Source organism: Argiope bruennichi, chromosome 9, assembly GCF_947563725.1.
Source record: "Argiope bruennichi chromosome 9, qqArgBrue1.1, whole genome shotgun sequence".
Lineage (NCBI taxonomy): Eukaryota > Metazoa > Arthropoda > Arachnida > Araneae > Araneidae > Argiope > Argiope bruennichi.
The window spans coordinates 105,696,067-105,713,505 of NC_079159.1; the positions used below are offsets into that span (position 1 = coordinate 105,696,067).

The 17,439-nt window shown below is 29.9% G+C and overlaps 1 protein-coding gene across 1 annotated transcript in view; it reads left to right on the forward strand.

Annotated features, from left to right (window-relative positions):
- The window catches only part of LOC129984233 (uncharacterized), a 194,712-nt gene extending 177,942 nt beyond the window's left edge, over positions 1–16,770 (forward strand). Inside the window, exons 11-12 of the mRNA XM_056094065.1 lie at positions 5,859–6,081; positions 15,961–16,770. Of these exons, the coding sequence (XP_055950040.1) occupies positions 5,859–6,081; positions 15,961–16,184 (447 nt within the window). The 3' untranslated portion in view covers positions 16,185–16,770. The remainder of the gene's footprint in view (positions 1–5,858; positions 6,082–15,960) is intronic.
- The last annotated feature ends 669 nt before the right edge of the window (positions 16,771–17,439 follow it).

Here is a 17,439-nt window from a genome sequence, read left to right on the forward strand (position 1 = left end):
CTTCCTGTTTAACGTTTCTGAATGTTTCTTATTTAATACATTTGAACGGAATACGCAATAAACAATCACTTATAGGTTATAAAAATATTAAGGTCACGATTTGAATTTGTTGTTCACAACACAAATAACTAAGATAAAGTTTTCAGAAACTTAAAGAGGACTGTAGTTTTAAATGTGGACGATTCTCTAGAACGTCCAAAAGAAAAAATTAACAGTTGGGTTTAGAAAGTGGATAATTTTCGAAAAATTTTCAGAATAATAAAACGTGGTAATTCTCAGTGTGAAGCTTCTCCAGAACACGTCAAAGAGTTATTGGAAATATAATTTGCAAATTTTTCCTTTAAGAGCAGGCTTTTCATACTGTTTGTTTGTAATACTGTTTTAATAGTATTAATATCGGAAAAAGGGAAGGAAGCACCAGTACCAAGGAATTATTTGCCTTTTAGCTAAGGCTCTCGTATCTATTAAACCATTTTTTTAAAATTATTCTTTCGCATTTCCGTTTTGGCATCATGGACATCTCAGAATCTTAATAACTATAAGTTTAATTTTCTAATTTTTTTAAAAGAAATTTAGAAAAATGTATGCTAAGTATTTATTTAAATATTCCAATATAAACAGCCGTAGGATATGTTGTAAAAATATAAATAGCTGAAAGAAAGTAACATTTAGAATAGCTATTAATTAATATTATGTTAAATTAACCTTATATGATTTTTTTTATCTTCTTTCAGCTATAAAAAGATGAAACAAAAAAGGCCTACAGAAAATAATTTTCCATCCTAAATCTCATAATGCATTTTTCAAAAGAATTTCACTTGAAGATAGTAAATGGCGATTTTTATATTCAATATAATGTGCTGCAAAAATTCAAAAAGAATTTTCAAAGTATTCTGCTATTTTATTACTATTTCAAATCAAATAATTCGAAAAGAATTCTTGGATCTTAAGATTTTACCCATTTCCTTGTGTTCTTCCAGAAGAATTCTTTGTATAAAACCTAAATCGATTATTTTTTCGATATTTATTTTTTCTTGCCATTTACACTTCAGTTTTTTTTTTTTTTTTTTTTTTTTTTTTTTTTTTTTTTTGTTCCGTATTGTTAAACACAATAATGATCACATTTTACTAAAACAATCAAAACCTTTCTGCGCAAAAAAAAAAAAAAAAAAAAATGTTTCTTGGAAATTGACTTTTATTTGACTATTTCTCTCTTTTCGGAGTATTGCTGCTGGTGAAAATTCTAAACTGTATTCAGATTGTATTTGTTTTAACTGCAATCGTGACTGAAATATCAATCCGTCTCTCTCCATCGTAGCCCAGAGGCAAATTTCCGGTTCTTCAGAAATAAACGCACACACTAACTGAGCGTAAAGAGAGGGTTTAATCATGCATGAGCATAATGGAGCAGTTAAGACAGCGCTCATTGTTTTTGTTCCGAAAGTATTTTTTCATTTATTTTTTACTCTTATCGTCTGCAGTTATCATGGATCACGTGTCGCAGCATCGTTTAACGAACTTAGTCAAGATAATGAATTTATTTTTGATGAATGGATGCAAATATAAAGTCCGATGCGCACGCTTTATCGAATTTCTCTGCCAAGCTTAAAGGTTAGGTTTCTCGAACGATCAATCATTTAATTTTTGAAAATTCTAAAGCATGTTTTAAAAAAGCGATTTTTAAGAAGCTGAAGATGAATTTACTGCATATTTATTCATTTGTTTAGAATAATTTAAAAACGGGTTTTCGTTTTCTTTCATGTGGAAAGTGACCTGAAAGGTTCTTTAACTTTTATTTTCTATTTATTTGTTACTAATCGCTTCTGGCGACCAGCTGATCTGCCAGGAATATTGGTTATGTTTGCTTTCATATAAAATTGTTTAGATACAACTTCATGCCCATAATTCTCAGAAATTGTTTGATATTGCAGTCGTGTAATTTTAATTCTCTAACGTTTTAAATGGTGACAGTTCCAGAACAACATAGAGCCAATGAAAACGTCAATATCCGGTTCACCTTTCTTCTAAATTTCACGACATTGTAATTTTTTTATGACTTGTAACACATATATATTAAACTGAATTCTTCTTCCTTAGCTTCCAATAACGAACGAAAATCACGTGATCAGATATTTGATGACACATGAAAACGGTTTGAATTTCATGATAACAATGCAATCTATTATCAATCAAAAATTAGACAAAAAAATTTTTTAGTCGTCAAAATACAGCAAAAGTTTCCACTATTATTAAATTAGCATCATTAAACAGAGACTTTTTTATGTTTTAAAATGGTATAAAAGTCATTTTTGTGCAGTAATATTTTTTAAATTTATCGAGGGAAAAAACATCAAAATTCAAATTAATTTTTAATTAATTAAAGTTCTAAATTAAAAAATCATTCTGAGGTGCACGTTTTCACCCTCCAAATTGACTAGTATTTCGACCAACTTGCGCCAACTTTGGTAGTTGTAGACCAAACGATCCAGCTTATAGAGCGCCAACACTCACACATTCATCTTTATTATTAGCATAGATTTATTTTTTTTTATTTATTTACTTTAAAATTTTCAAATTCAACAGCTTTGCTCGAATTTTTTTACGAATCTTATATTTAAAATTGAATTATTTTCACTTTTTCATATTATTACTAGTATCGGAATCATCAAAAATTTATAACTATAAATTTCGAAGAGTCTCTTCTCTTCAGATCATTGCGAATCCGAAAAGCACGTTTTCAGATTCTGTCTGTCACTCTGTCTGCTTGTCCATGAACGCAATAACTCAAACCCGCTTTAAAATAAAGGAATGCAATTTGTTGCGTGGTCTTCACAACACATTTTGTATATTTCGGTCAACTTTTCAACAACATCCAATAACAAGTGATTTGTCTGTGCAATGATAAGAAACATAACTACGAAACATAAAAAGCTAGATAAATAAAATTAGATACTTAGTTTTAGTGTCTGAATGGTAGATTCAGTTCAACTTTTGTCTCAATCCGTCATCAAATCGGTCTGTTCATTCGCATGCATGTAAACATGATAATTGAAAAACAAAACGATTTAGATAAATGAAATTTGGTATGTGATCTTATTACTAAGATTGTAATTCTGTATCAAATTTTCGTTTAAATCGATTGACAAAGATTGATCGATTGATTTAATCGATTGACGTCTAAACTGCATACTCGGTTTTCGTCACTAAACAACGAAAAGCAAAATGCTTCTGCGCTGTCTTATGAAAATAAAAATCTGAGCACTCTTAGCATTCACGGACTTATTTATGGTCCACAATGGGTTTTATGTGGAGGTATAATTCTTTTATTAGAGAGTATGGTTTATTTAGATTAAAAATCCATTTTGGATACCGTTTGACTGTTTAAAAGTGGACTTTCCAGGCTATTGATGAAAGAATATATTTTGTGTCGAATATTAATTTTAATGTAGAATATAACCATCTTATTTTCTCAAGTTTAAGGGTTTAATACGTTGTGAAAAGCAAACACTCTCATTAATAAAATCAATTATTTGTGAGATATTAGTGTCACTCGTTTCTTTGATTTCTCTGAAAATTGTTCTATCAGACATAGGGATTGCAATACCGGACCAAAATTCCAATACCGGTATTCGGTATTTTTTTAAATCTTAATACCGGTATTAGAAATTTCAGAAAAAGAAAGAAAACACAGGTGTTTCTTTGTTTTATTTGCCAGTTTTGTTAGAGAATGTACATATCACAAAAAATAATTTGTAATTTATAAATTATAACAGTATATAATCACAAAAAATTAAAGAAACATCTTATTTATTTAAATCACAAAAAAATATATATATATATAAATATCACTATTCAATCTGTGATACTATTACAAATTTTTGAAATGTGATCTTAAAAAGCATAATGCATCAATGGTACTGTCATTAAGCCTGAAAAGTAATTTGGTGTAAAAATGACCAGCTGTCGAAAACGCTGTTTCGGCATCTACGCTAGTTGGTGGTACTGTTAGCAATGCGCGATATATTTATTCTAAACCGCTAAATCCCTCATCTTCAAATAAATCGATTTCTCGTCGGATGGTTTTGGATATAGCTAATTTCTGTATTGTATTTTGGTTCGTTGAAATTTTTTTATTTGTCGCTAATTCTAATTTTTTTTCAAGAGACAATTCCTTTTCACTATCAACAGTACTGGCATCATAATCTTCGATAATTGAACCGAATTCTTCTGAATGTGTATAGGTTTGTCGGTAAAAAATTTTAAGAAAATTTACTCTAAACTTAATCAGATTTGAATGGGTTATTTTCTTTTCTTCTTTTTCATTTTCATTTTTAAAATCATTATAATTATGTAAATACCATAAGACATTTTTTATTTCGGTATGACTTTCTTCTGGGCGATTTTTCAATGCAATACATAATTCTTGAGATAGTGATGTGTGCTGTTCTTTCAGTGACTGCAACATGAAATTAATTGTTGCATTAGCTGTTAATAAATTAGAATCTCTCCGACACAATGCCTCAATAGTCAGTTTTATTGGAAGTAGAGCTGATATAGTTCTGAATATTAAGTCGAATTCACTATCTGAAAAATTAATTTACAGGTTTAAGTCGATTATTGCTTTTTGGATTGGATTTCTCAGTTTCAAAAATCGTTCCATCCTTAGGAGTAAACTGTTCCAACATGTTTTAGAATCTAATATTAACATATATTTTGTTTTATTTTCAGTTAGTATATATTTTAGTAATATATCCTTTTTATAGGGGAACGTTTAAATATCTTAACAATTTTTCGAACTTTATAAATTATAGGCAGCAATTCTTGATAGGTTAATATTTCATTCTCATTAGCAATATCTTCCACAATTACATTGTCATTATCTTCATTGTCAAAATCACTCTCACTCTTACTCTTTTCAAAGTTGGAATCCGAAGTTTCTATATCCACAGTATTTGGATTCTTCTGTTCTTTATTTTTTTGGTATAATATATCTATTACTCTTAATTGAATTTCATGTACATATCACAACTGCTGATTTGCACCAATCAACTTTTCAACTTTTTTCATAATAGTTGCTCCATCAATCGTTATGGATTCAATATTTTCTTTCAGGGATAATCCATGTTTCGCTAATTTAGATTGAAGCAATTAATTAAGCCATTAATTAGCTAATTAATTTCGCCCTTAGGGAGACATAAAAACAAAAACGTATGCTATTTTGCTATGTTCGCGATATCTGAACATATAGTGGAGACAATTTAATTTTTTAATAAATACCGAAAAACCGGTATTTAAACTTGTGAATACCGGTATTACAAAATTGTACAAATAGCTCAAAATACCGGTATTCGGTATCCCGGTATACCGGTATTGCAATCCCTAATCAGACAATTCAAAACTGATTAAATCGAAAATTTGAAGGCTTTTTAAAACTACATCTTTAGCATCTCTATCGTCTTTTAGAAGAATTGTATTGATAAGGAACTGATCGATTTGCATTTCATACTTTAATATTATGTGTGTAACTTCTTATCTAAGAATTATACATATATATATATATATAAATATGCTTTTTTGCGCTATTTATTTCATTTTCTCTATAATGACAAAGATGAAAAACGATGAGAAAATGAAAGCAGATGCAATATCAAAATACCAATGACCGTAGGGGGAAAAAAAACCAAAAGATGTTCTTCAGGCAAATACATAAAGCAAATATGACCTTGCATTTGAAAAACTGAATTCTCAGAATCTAATTTTAAACAGATTAAAAACAAAAACATTGAAAAGAAATCTTTCTATTCCATCTTTACAGATCAATCAATTACTCAATTTTTCCTTTCTTCTTCCTTGCACAGGCCGAATGTGACGTTCCCCGGTCCACTCACACCAAGTCCTTCGGCAAGAAGAAACGCCGCAGGAGGTCCACGTCCCAATTCACTGACCTGCTGCCCGGAGACGTCATCAGTGACGTCACCATGGAGAGTCCCATGTTCCTCGTGACCAACCTCAAGCCCACGCTCGACACGGAGCAGCCCAGCCGATGGGAACATCAACTTCACTCCAAAGACCACTCCGAGGGTACGTTTTTACCACTTGTTGCTTGCTACCTGCGAACGGTAGTTTTTGAGGTTATTTCTGTGTTTGTATGCACTTTCGACCTCGGAATTACGAGATTCGCAAGGAATTTGGAAGGCTAGATGATTAAATGATATGTTTTGGCGTGAGAAAAAGATCTTCGGAAACTGCAGTTTGCTAAGTTATTATAATGAAATTTCTTTTTTGAATTGTTGAATTAGAGTGCCGATGTAGATGGACATTCCAGAAAGTGGATATCGGGAAATTAGTTTATTTCTAGTAATAGGGATGGCTTGTATATAAAGATCTATTTTCCATCCATGTCCAAGCCCGGGGAGGTACCTCGAAATGTGGATGAGATGCTTCTGGCATAATGGTCAAATCGCGCCACCCTGGAGGGTACACGAAAAGGGGAGGGTCTAGCTCCTTCCAATGATGATGGGACGTTTTTCCTTAGGGAAGGGCTGTACCGTGGCCGGTGATGGCCCTTAAAACTCAACCTCAGTTCCCGCTAGTGTTGCTTTTGCGGCGGTCCGGTCATTCAGTATTATTTATCCGTATGCCTTCGGGCGGATCGGAAGGTCAATGATATGACTTTCCATCCCTGTCCAACAAATAATGCGAGATAGTTTCAATGGTTTATCACAAATAAGGAAAACCAAAATATTTGGTTTTCCTCCACACCCTCTATTATATTTGGTATTATGAGGTGAAATGAGGTATTTGGTCGACTTTGTGCCTCTTAAGACTTGATCTATTCAAACTACATGAAAATGATCACTGATTAGCACTGGTTGTGAATGCTTTAAAGTTTTTCTGGTGTTGACCAGCAAGTCTTGTACTGAATCCAGTTTCTTTTCGCTCGTCCATTAAGCCACTTGATAGTTTCATTGAACAATAGTGGGGCAAGGATACATGATGCTTGGGACATAGCATTTATTTTCCACCCAATTCATATTCATTTGCCAACGTCAACCTGTAAAATCTTCTAATGTATACAAAAATACTATCTTCATAACGCTTTCCCCCTTTTCTGGGATGCTGATGACACCTAGACTCACTCTTGGCAAACCTACACTACTCCACTGAATTTGAGGAGTCTCCTAAATGATTTCGGACTCCTAAGGTCACTAATTAAGAATTCCTAAAGGTCACCTGAAGACTTCAGATGTTGGCATCATTTCTACCTGAAGAAGCAATTCTATAAAATATCTGATAATGTTTCGAATTAATGAAATAATCTTAAAAACTCTTAACAGATAGCTAGAAGTGCTCAAAGAAAAATATTTTGCCAGGCATATTTTAAGGAATAATTTTGGTTCGCCATGACAGATGTCGTCCTTGTCATCTGACCACGGTTCAAAATTACGACATCTGTCCTGTTCCAGAAAAGCCTTAGTGTTGCTTTAAAATGAGACGTTAATATAACTAAACTAAACTTGGTTTGCCATGTAATAATAATAACAACGATAAAAAAAAAGGTGTTTATAGCATAAAATCGTTCCAAATTTAGTAACAATAAATTAATTAATGTGTGTATTGAATTTTATAATAGATGAACTTTATAATAGATGAAAATAAATAAGCAGTAATCAGCCGAATTTTAGCAGAAAAAAAAAGAGAAAAGTGTAGAAATTTAACACAGCAAAACAAAAATAACATGATCTAATCAGGGTCCAACCTCTACCAAAATTTAAAATCCTTATGTTCTTTTTTTTAATTGATGAAAGTCGTAACCGTAATTACGCAATTCAGAAAAATTCAATTTAAAATATTCATACCATTATAGCAACTGTTTTCATGAATAAATGAACAGAAAACAAAAAATGATTTAAGAAGAAACTACAGCATAAAAAATAAAAATGCCTGAAAAAAATCGAAGATCTTCAAAATCAGTTACTGACTACTCTACTCCAAGAAATAAATGTAAAGCATTCCTCCTCTTATCTAAAACTTGACGAAACACTTTAAATCGTTTATCTGGCATAGAATTCTTTCACATTTTATAAGCAGGAAAGTCTCAAAAACGCCGGCAACATCAGAGTAGCTGCACACCCCCCCTTCCCAAACATCTGAAATTCACTTTCCGAAAAGATTCGTGGAATCTCTAGTGAGGTATTCTAAGAATTAAACCCATCATATACTTTACTTTCCACTGTGGCCTAGGGGCGACATTACCAATCAACAGTGCGAGAAATTTTTCAACTTCGCTGAGCTCCCCCGTTTTGCATAACGCTTGGCTGCCCTCCCAATTAGCATGTACGTCCCTTGATTAATTGCTCGCTACCTTGTTACCTTCAGTGTTTCCCCCGTCTTTGTTTCCGCCACCACTGACCGACTGCTTTGTACGCCTGCCAGAACACCCTTTCCCTTTTCCCAAAACCACCTGCCCTTTTGAGGCGGTGCCTTGCTGAAACAAAAGAGCTACCTTAAGAACCCATTTTTGTTGTCTTTCTTTCGCAAAATTGGATGAAGGGGTGATTGTGAGGTATCGTTTTCGGTAATTATGATGGGGGTATTGCGACGACATCATCCACGGCAATAGACCGGCCATCACGTGATCCAAAACGAAACAGGATGCGTCCATTGTGAGAGTTAAAGTGAACTATTGATGTTGCTTTCTAGGGGAAAAAAAGCTCCACTTCTTAATAAAGTGGTTCCGTATTGTAATTACCTTGCTTTCTCTTTCGTTTCACTCTTTTTTTTTTTTTCAAAGATCACGAGTTCTTGAGCACAGTTGCAGTTAATCCCTCATTAACTGGGGTTAAAAATTATTGTTAAGTGTAATTATAAAGATTTCTGACTAGGCAACGGCTTGTTAAGTTGTGCATTTGTTTTTGCAGATTGTAAAATAGTTTTTCAGCTTCTTTGTTGAGCTTTTGTTTTATTATTTTTCCTAAAGGTTAGTGACTTACTTAGCTGATATCTTTTGTGAATTCCTTTTAAGAAAGGGAAACAATGACTCATAAGAGTTTGCTTTTTGGAAAAGAAAAAAAAAGTTGTGTATGGATTTATTTAGGAAGAAATATGAAGACGCTAATGATGAGAAACAACGAGTGTGTTCCAGCTCGTCAAAACTTTTAATGACATCTTTGTTAGAAAAGTCTTATTTATAGGCAAATACTGAAACCATCTCTTTCTTCCATGCTGATTTGTTGTCGCGTTGCTACTTATTATGCTTATGAGAAGGTGTAATGTTTTTGCAACATCTCATCCAAAATATCAGTGTGTATTCAAAATATTAGAATTGTTAGATGTTATTGCTTAAGTTGTTTTCTTTGGACAGGTAAGTTTTCCATTTACAAGATAGCTGTTAATTGAAATTACAAAAAAAAAAAAAAATCTTGTGAATATGAAGATACATAAAGAAAAGGAAACTAGAGAATAAAAGATTCTAAATTAGATACCTCTTCTTTTTTTTTCTTTTTTTTTAGTATTTAAGTTAATAATATTTTTTAAGTACTTTTCAATATTTAAGAGAATATCAAAAGGACAGCTTTGCTAAATATCTTCCGAAATTATTGACTAAGAGAGGTATGAAATTTTGTATTAAAACAACACATGAGAATATACTTATCAAATATTTAAAAAAAAAAAAACTTACAAACATAATATATTTTTTAACAAAATTCTGAAAAGAGTTCTGTTTTTAAAAAGTAAATGCTGCATGCGTCTGAATTTTTTTCATTTTTTTATATTGTTTAAAAATACATTTGGAATAAAACTCATATAATCTTGTGTTTCATTTAACCGCTTAACTATTTTGCCCAAGTGCCATACGTGCATCGATTTATCGAATTTTGATAGCTGTGAGCAAAAATAAACCATTCATAAAGATTATAATTCAATATTAAAATTACTTCGAATACATAGATAAGTCAAGTATTCAATGGATTTCCATTTGAATCAAAATAAGAAAATATTCCCGAAATAGAAGATGTCATCTTATTAGATAGTAAAGAAAATAAAATAGTTAAGGGGTTAGTAAGGGATTTTTAGGAAATATCAATAGGCAATGCATAATGCATAATTCCGTTAAAAATTTATATTTTTTAAGATTATAATTGATTTTTAACAATATGAATTGAATAAAAACCTAAAATGGATGCATAGTTATTTTAAACCTATATCTGAAATCTTAATAATAAATTGCATATAATATGTTCAAAAATTAAATCATATGAAGCATATCAAAGATATGTAAGTCCAAAAAAATTATTTTATGAAAAAGTAATTTAAAATATACTTAAACAAATGAATCTAGTAATTATTCACTTCATTTTACAGTTCATATTTTGATGCTATTTTATCCAAATATACGCGTTTATTTTGCTGATAAAATACTGATTCAGAAATCTCAATAAAAAGAATTTTTTCGGAAATATACAATTGATATAGATTTGAAAAATCGACAGTTTATAAACTACCTTTAATAATGAATCTAACAAGAGCTCCTATAATGGGAAGATACAAGTTTTTTGCCTTTTTCTCAAAACACGTTTTTTTTTCAAATTTCGGTACGCATAGAATTCATTCTATTCGTTACAATCATATGAAATTTTATACAACAGTTTTTAAAAACATTATGCATCTATTAAACATATTTTAATTTTTTCTACATAATAGTATTAATCTTTAGAGGCTGTTTATCATGCAATATATATATATATATATATATATATATATATATATATATATATATACAAAAGTATTAGAATCAAGTTAATAGGAAAATCAAATAAAAATTAAACCAAAAAAATTATAAAAAATATAAAAAAAGAATCCGGCCTGAAGACTTTTTCAAGGGTCACCCTCAGGCAGGGATTCAAAGAAAGGGATTTTTTCTGTGAGGAAATACAGACATTTGTCTAATAATGATTCCTCGTGACCCGAAAATCCCCTGAAATTATGCTCAAGAGATATACCAGCTTAACAGAAAGGAAATACAAAACAACAAATTAGAAGAAACAAGAAATTAGAATTTCTTGTTTCTTTATTATAATTTTTTTGGTTTCATTTTTATTTGATTTTTTGATTTTCCTATTAACTTGATTCTAATACTTTTGTATCAATTCATCTGTATTTTAGAAGTAGCTGCAATTGCGCTCTCTAAATACTATGAAGTTCTTTTTTGGTTTTAGTTTAAATAGGTAATAAATTTTAGTTGCGATTTCGAAACTGTTTTGTTTTGTTTCGTTTTCATTTTAGTTTCGTTTTCAAACTATTTCTTACTTTAGATTGGTTACTTATATATATATATATATATATATATATATATATATATATATAATATAGATTTTCAAATTACACCACTTTAATTTCTTTGAAATTTTTTTAGCATATTAAATTGAAAATAAACTCAATGTAATTATTATACCTATGCTTATAAATTATACTAATTTTGGAATGATTTTAATTAGAATCACTATTTTTTAGTGTACTGATTTATGGTTATAAGCTTGAAAATGATCGCATTTTACGACATATTCGATTAGCCATTAAAAAAGAATAATTTAATAGACTATTGATTTATAATTAAAAATAAATCATTCGTCGTATTTGTCCTAAATGTTCTATCGGATATTAAATTTTACTTACGAAAAAATCCCTTTTTCTACAACTGAAATTTCAGTACTTTTTACTGTCGATAACGTCCCAGTCCTCTTATAAATATAAAAAATTACTATAATTATTAATATTTCATTTATTAATTATACATTATTTATTGATTTTTTAAATCTATTTTGACACTCAGTTTTACTTTATTCAGATTACGAATTTTTATTATTGTCCCATTAGATACGAATTAACTAAAATGAAAAGGCTCAATTTAACCATCATGGGAATAACTCATAAGAAATTCCCACTGCTTATTTACTTTTGTGCTTCCGAGTCGGCTTAATTAGTTCATATTTTATTCCCGGGGATAACGCATTCATTATTCTGAATGCTTAGTTTTTGATGAGAGTTTTATTTTGTGTGTGACTCGAATGCAGAAACTCTTGTTTTCTTGGCCAGCCATTATCCCTCGAGTTCCTGAACTGTTGGGTCGGGTTCACGATTCGGGATGAATCCTCATTTTGTATTCGCTGTGCGTAAATTTTCTGTCTTTATTAACATTAAAAAAAATGTTCTTCTGTTTCTTTACTTTTTTTTTTTTTTTTTTTTGTATTTTCCCTAGTCACTTCCACGAAGGAATGTTGGAATCACGACATTACTCTTGTATGCCGCCTACTGGAATGCGTAATATTAAGTTATAATTGTCATGTTAAGTTGGACATTTTCTTTTTTTTTTTTGAAATAAAGATGTTAGATTCAATCCTGCTTTAATACAAGGAGTTTTTTGATTATTGCCTGGAAAGTATATCTAGAAAGGAAGCTGGAAAATCGAGTTTGTTTGTTTGTTTGTATTCGTTACGGCTACGGCTGTGACTTATTTTTCTGTATAATTTCATTTTTAAGTTCCCATTTTTATGTTCAGAATTTGTATTTTGTAGGGCCTGGGGTTTGTTTTAATTAGTAATATTAACAAATTCAATTATTTAATTCAAATTGTTACATTTTATCTATAATCTCTGTCAATATAAAATTTAGGGCCAGGTTTTTAAAACTTTTTTTTTGGGGGGGGGTTTGCCTGATAAAGTGTGTGAGGCCTTTTTTTCACTTACCAGTTCTTGCTTTTAAAATATGGCAATAGTGTTGTTTACATTAATACATTAAATTAAGCTTACGTTATTAGAAGGAATTAAAAAAAAAACTTTGTTATTTTCACGTAATGACATTAAATTAGGCCGTGGTTATGGATAACAAATTTTTAAAAATAACTTTTTCGTTATATTTACTTTAATAAATTAAATTAGGCTTAGAATATTGACAACAAATTTTTTTAAAGAAACTATTCTCTTATATTTACGTTAATAGATTAAATTAGGCTTAGAATATTAACAACAAAGAAAAAAATTCTCTCCTTATTTTTACATTAATACATCAAATTAGGCTTAAGGTAAAAGGTAACATTTTTTTTAAAGCTAAATTCTGTAAAGCATTTTATTTAATTGAAAAAAAAATGCAGCCGCTCTTCTGAGAAACTTTTCTAGATTAATTAAAATTCAAAAATGAAAAGAATCAGATGCAATCCCCCCCCCTAAATGTTTTTTTTTTTTTTTTTTTAGCATTCTGAAAGGATGTTTGCTTTTATTGACGCTAAGTAAATTTTAATACTAATTAATCGGTCATCTTCTGAATTCTCCGTGTACTGAGTACCGTGTACTCTTTTGTTTTGATGCCTTGATTCACTCGATCGTTTGTTTACCTTGTTCTTCACTAGTAACGCTATTTCAGAAATAGTATAAATGACTATGCAAATAATGAACTTTTATGCTCCTATTACAACAGGGAGTACTTCCATATTACTATCACCATAAAATAACTCAACAAGTCATTTAACCTTTTCTAAGGCCTTGGGAAGTATTCTTTCCACCAAATTTATCAATCTTTGTATGAAATTATGTAGGATGGCATAAGTTCTGACACATTTTTTTAGAAAGACAGAAACTTAGATGCTTCAGTTCTTTATCTCACACAAAATGATGTGTAATGGTTTGTCACTTAATTATTAATTAACCAAATTGATTAATTAATCAAATTAATTAATTAATCAAATTAAATTTATCTAATAAGCTAAATGAATCCCTTTTCTTATTCTAATGTCAAGCCTAAAAATATTTTAACATAATATGACTAGAAAAAAATGGCCCTTTAAAGGGTTAAAATGCATAATAAGTTATAAAAAATTCCACATTTTAACTAGTTTTTTTTTATACTTTAACCAGAAATAACCAGTTATTTAATAAATTCACTAATTATAGGCAGTTAAAATGTTAAAAAAAAAACGATTTAAATGAAAAGTATTTGGTTATTGTTATCTGCATATATTAAGTTTAGCGCTTTTTTATCGTTCAACAAAAATATTGCGTGTAAATTATGGTGTAATGGTTACGCAACTCTACTATCTTTTTTAATACAACAGATGGCGTTACCGCATTAACATCAAGGTATATTTCCCATGATCCTTCTTGGAAATGTATTTATGTGAGTGTCGTGTATTTTCGTGTTTGCTTTGTCTTGTGTGAAATGTGGAACTTAGAAAATAATTAAATAACTGTTATTGAAACTCGTCTATTATTTTCATCTACCTCATAAGGGAGTTATAAAGAGTCTCGTCCCTCTACAAAGTGATGTTTTTCTCGTTCTTGATCGAACTCAAAAACGTTAATAGCATTCAGTGGAAGATTTTTGACTAGGCAGCTGCCTATGATGGCTGACCTAAGAAAAGACTGTAGGCAAGTCTGTAACAAAAGAATTATTATCTAATTGCCAAATAAATAAATTTGTAAAAATAACACATTTTATGAGTTATGAAGTATTTGAATATTAATTCTTTATTATATATAATCGAACAAGTTTGTGTTCTTTTATTATATTTCAACAGATACTATGATATTTATAAGAACCGCATCCTCTTAATATTGCATATAAACTCGTCTCGATAAATATATAGATTTTCATTATGTATAAAAAATTATAAAATAAATGTTATAAATAGATGTATAAAATATATTTTTCATTAATTTGCTAAAAAAATCTTAAATAAATCATTAACATATTTGATTACGTTTAATATTTGTTGAAACGTAAAAATAAATCGGCCAATTTATTAAAAGAGGCAACCTCGTAATGTATATTACTTAAGGCCGTAAAATGAATAACTCCACCGCTGATATTATATAATATTTTATATAATATCAATATTAAATTTATATTATATATTTATATATTTTAATTAATAATATTATAATAATAATTATAATATTATATATTTTATATAATATGAAGTTCGAATATGATATTTTATTTTCAAACGAGGTTCTCATCTTGAGGTTTCTGAATTCAGAATTAAAGTTGCTCTGTACACAGCAGGGATGGACAGACTTCTCCAGGGCACGGGCTACTTCTAATTTTTCCAAGGTGTTGCGGTCCACCCAGTGGCGTAGGTCTACAATATTTATTGTAACTTAATAATAAATATGGAATATGTACATACTTACATAACTACAAACATAATAATAATAATAATAGCAAGATTATCCACAAATCTAATATCAAATGATGCATTTAATATCGAAAAACTCAAAATGCATTAAAAAATAAATCATTTTCATCTAAAGTTAGCTATCGTAGTTATAGTTAATAGAAGATTTAGGCTGCATGCTAATCTTGAATATCTCGGAATATAATTACTAACTGCTCATCTTGCACTCGATTCTGTGAAAGGGAACGATATGTTGTCTTAATTATATTCATCGTTGAAAATGCAGATTCACGCAAGTAGATAGAGCCAACGAACGATGTTAAATGATTTGCAACTTTCTTTAAATTCGGATACTTTACTTCGTTCATTAGATTCAGAAACTTATTCTTAGGTTATGAACTACGTGCTTTTGAAATTATGTCATTTTGAAGGAGAAAAACTTCGTTTTCCTCAAGAGTTAAAGAGAATATGATGTTCCATAAATATTTTCTTTTAGTTTGAGCATCTTAAGTCTTAGTACAGGTGGTCACACCAAAATGTCTTGGTGGTCCACCGGTCGATCACGATCGACTTAATGCCCATCCCTGATGTATAGCAATGGACTAGTAGCTAATATTGCAATACTATAAAATGGAATGAAGGACAATTACTTTGCACTGCAAAGAGGTTTTATCATTATTCTATGAATTTTTATGCTTTAATAGATTTTCTGAATGAATTAACCAAGTATTGTATGAAACGATACATTTTATAACTTTGAAAATAAGATATATTTCTAATTTTACTTTTAGGACACATCCACGTGAAAGCCCATAGCCAAGGTCTGTGCATCAGCCTCACGACCCTGTACATTATCGGCGCCATCATCGGGGCCGTGCAAGTAATAATCGTCTGCGTGTGTGCCTCGCTATTCTTCTGCAGAACCGAACACGACATTCGAACGAAAACTGGCACTTCCACCAAAAGCTGGCCGTCTGTCTCCAGCAGACGAAAACTCGTCTGTAGTCACTCTTAACAACTTAATAGTTGGGCACCTTCTCCCCCCCCCCTTCCACCCCCCTCCCAGGGGTGAAGAGGAAAATTTGACTCGAAAGTCGTTAGCTCAAAAATGTATGTTTTGTTACTATTTTTTGTGCGTGTATTTGTTCGTAATGTCATTTCGGAAACTTTCTTACTGTACTAATTTTTTTTTTTTCTTTCCTCTTATAAAATGATTTTCGATGACGATATGAAACAGTTCAAATAACATACCGTTAGATACAGTTACAGTTTAAATTCTTTTCCTTCTCTTTTTTTATGATATGTGATTACGTTTTAACATTTTATTTTTTATTCTTTATAAAATTGTTTGGAAATGTGCCTAGAGCGATCATACTCCAATACACAAGAATTTGAGTCTGATTTCTCTATTATATATTATATTTCTATTTTATCATTTTACTGCTTTCGATTTTAATCAAAATATTATTCATTTCTGGTCTATTTTAACTAAATTGCAACAACACTAAATTCTTTCAATTGAATGTTAACCCTTTGCTCTCGGAAAAGTAATTGGATGCTTTATTATTCACTTCATACAAAGATTAATTTATTGCTCTGAAATATATATATATATATATATATATATATATATATATATATATATATATATATATATATATAGTGTTAATATTTGTAAAAACTTTCAACTAAATTCATTGAAAATGTTCTGTGTCATAAGACGCTTACCTCTTCTAGAGGTATTTTTAGTCTATATTAAATACTCAAGAAAATGTGATATTAAAAAAAAAATGGATAGATTTTAAACATTTACAAATTATATCTGTTTATTAAAAAATTGTCCTTAGGAAAACAAACCTTTTGCATGGAAGCATTTCAATTATATGAAGGGCATCCCGTTACAGTTATTATCAATATATTTTAACCCATTCACGGCCAGATAAATTTATAGACACTTAATTTTGCAGCAGTTTCCTACAAGATATCTCGTAAATGGCAGTGAATGGGTTAATGAATTCTCAAGAATACGTTTTAAAAACAGACTATTTATTATTATTAATTTTATAGCATTGGGGTGAAGTGAACTTTTGAATCAATAAATCGCTTTTATTTTTAAAGTTTGTTTTTAAAGCCTCCCAAAACTTTTGTTCTTATTGGTTTTCTGTATCTTGCATAAATGTTCTTTTTGTTAATTACAGAATCATAAACTGTTCTGTCTGAATATTTTCTTTACTTGAACTGTCAATGTTTTTACCATGTATGATTTAACT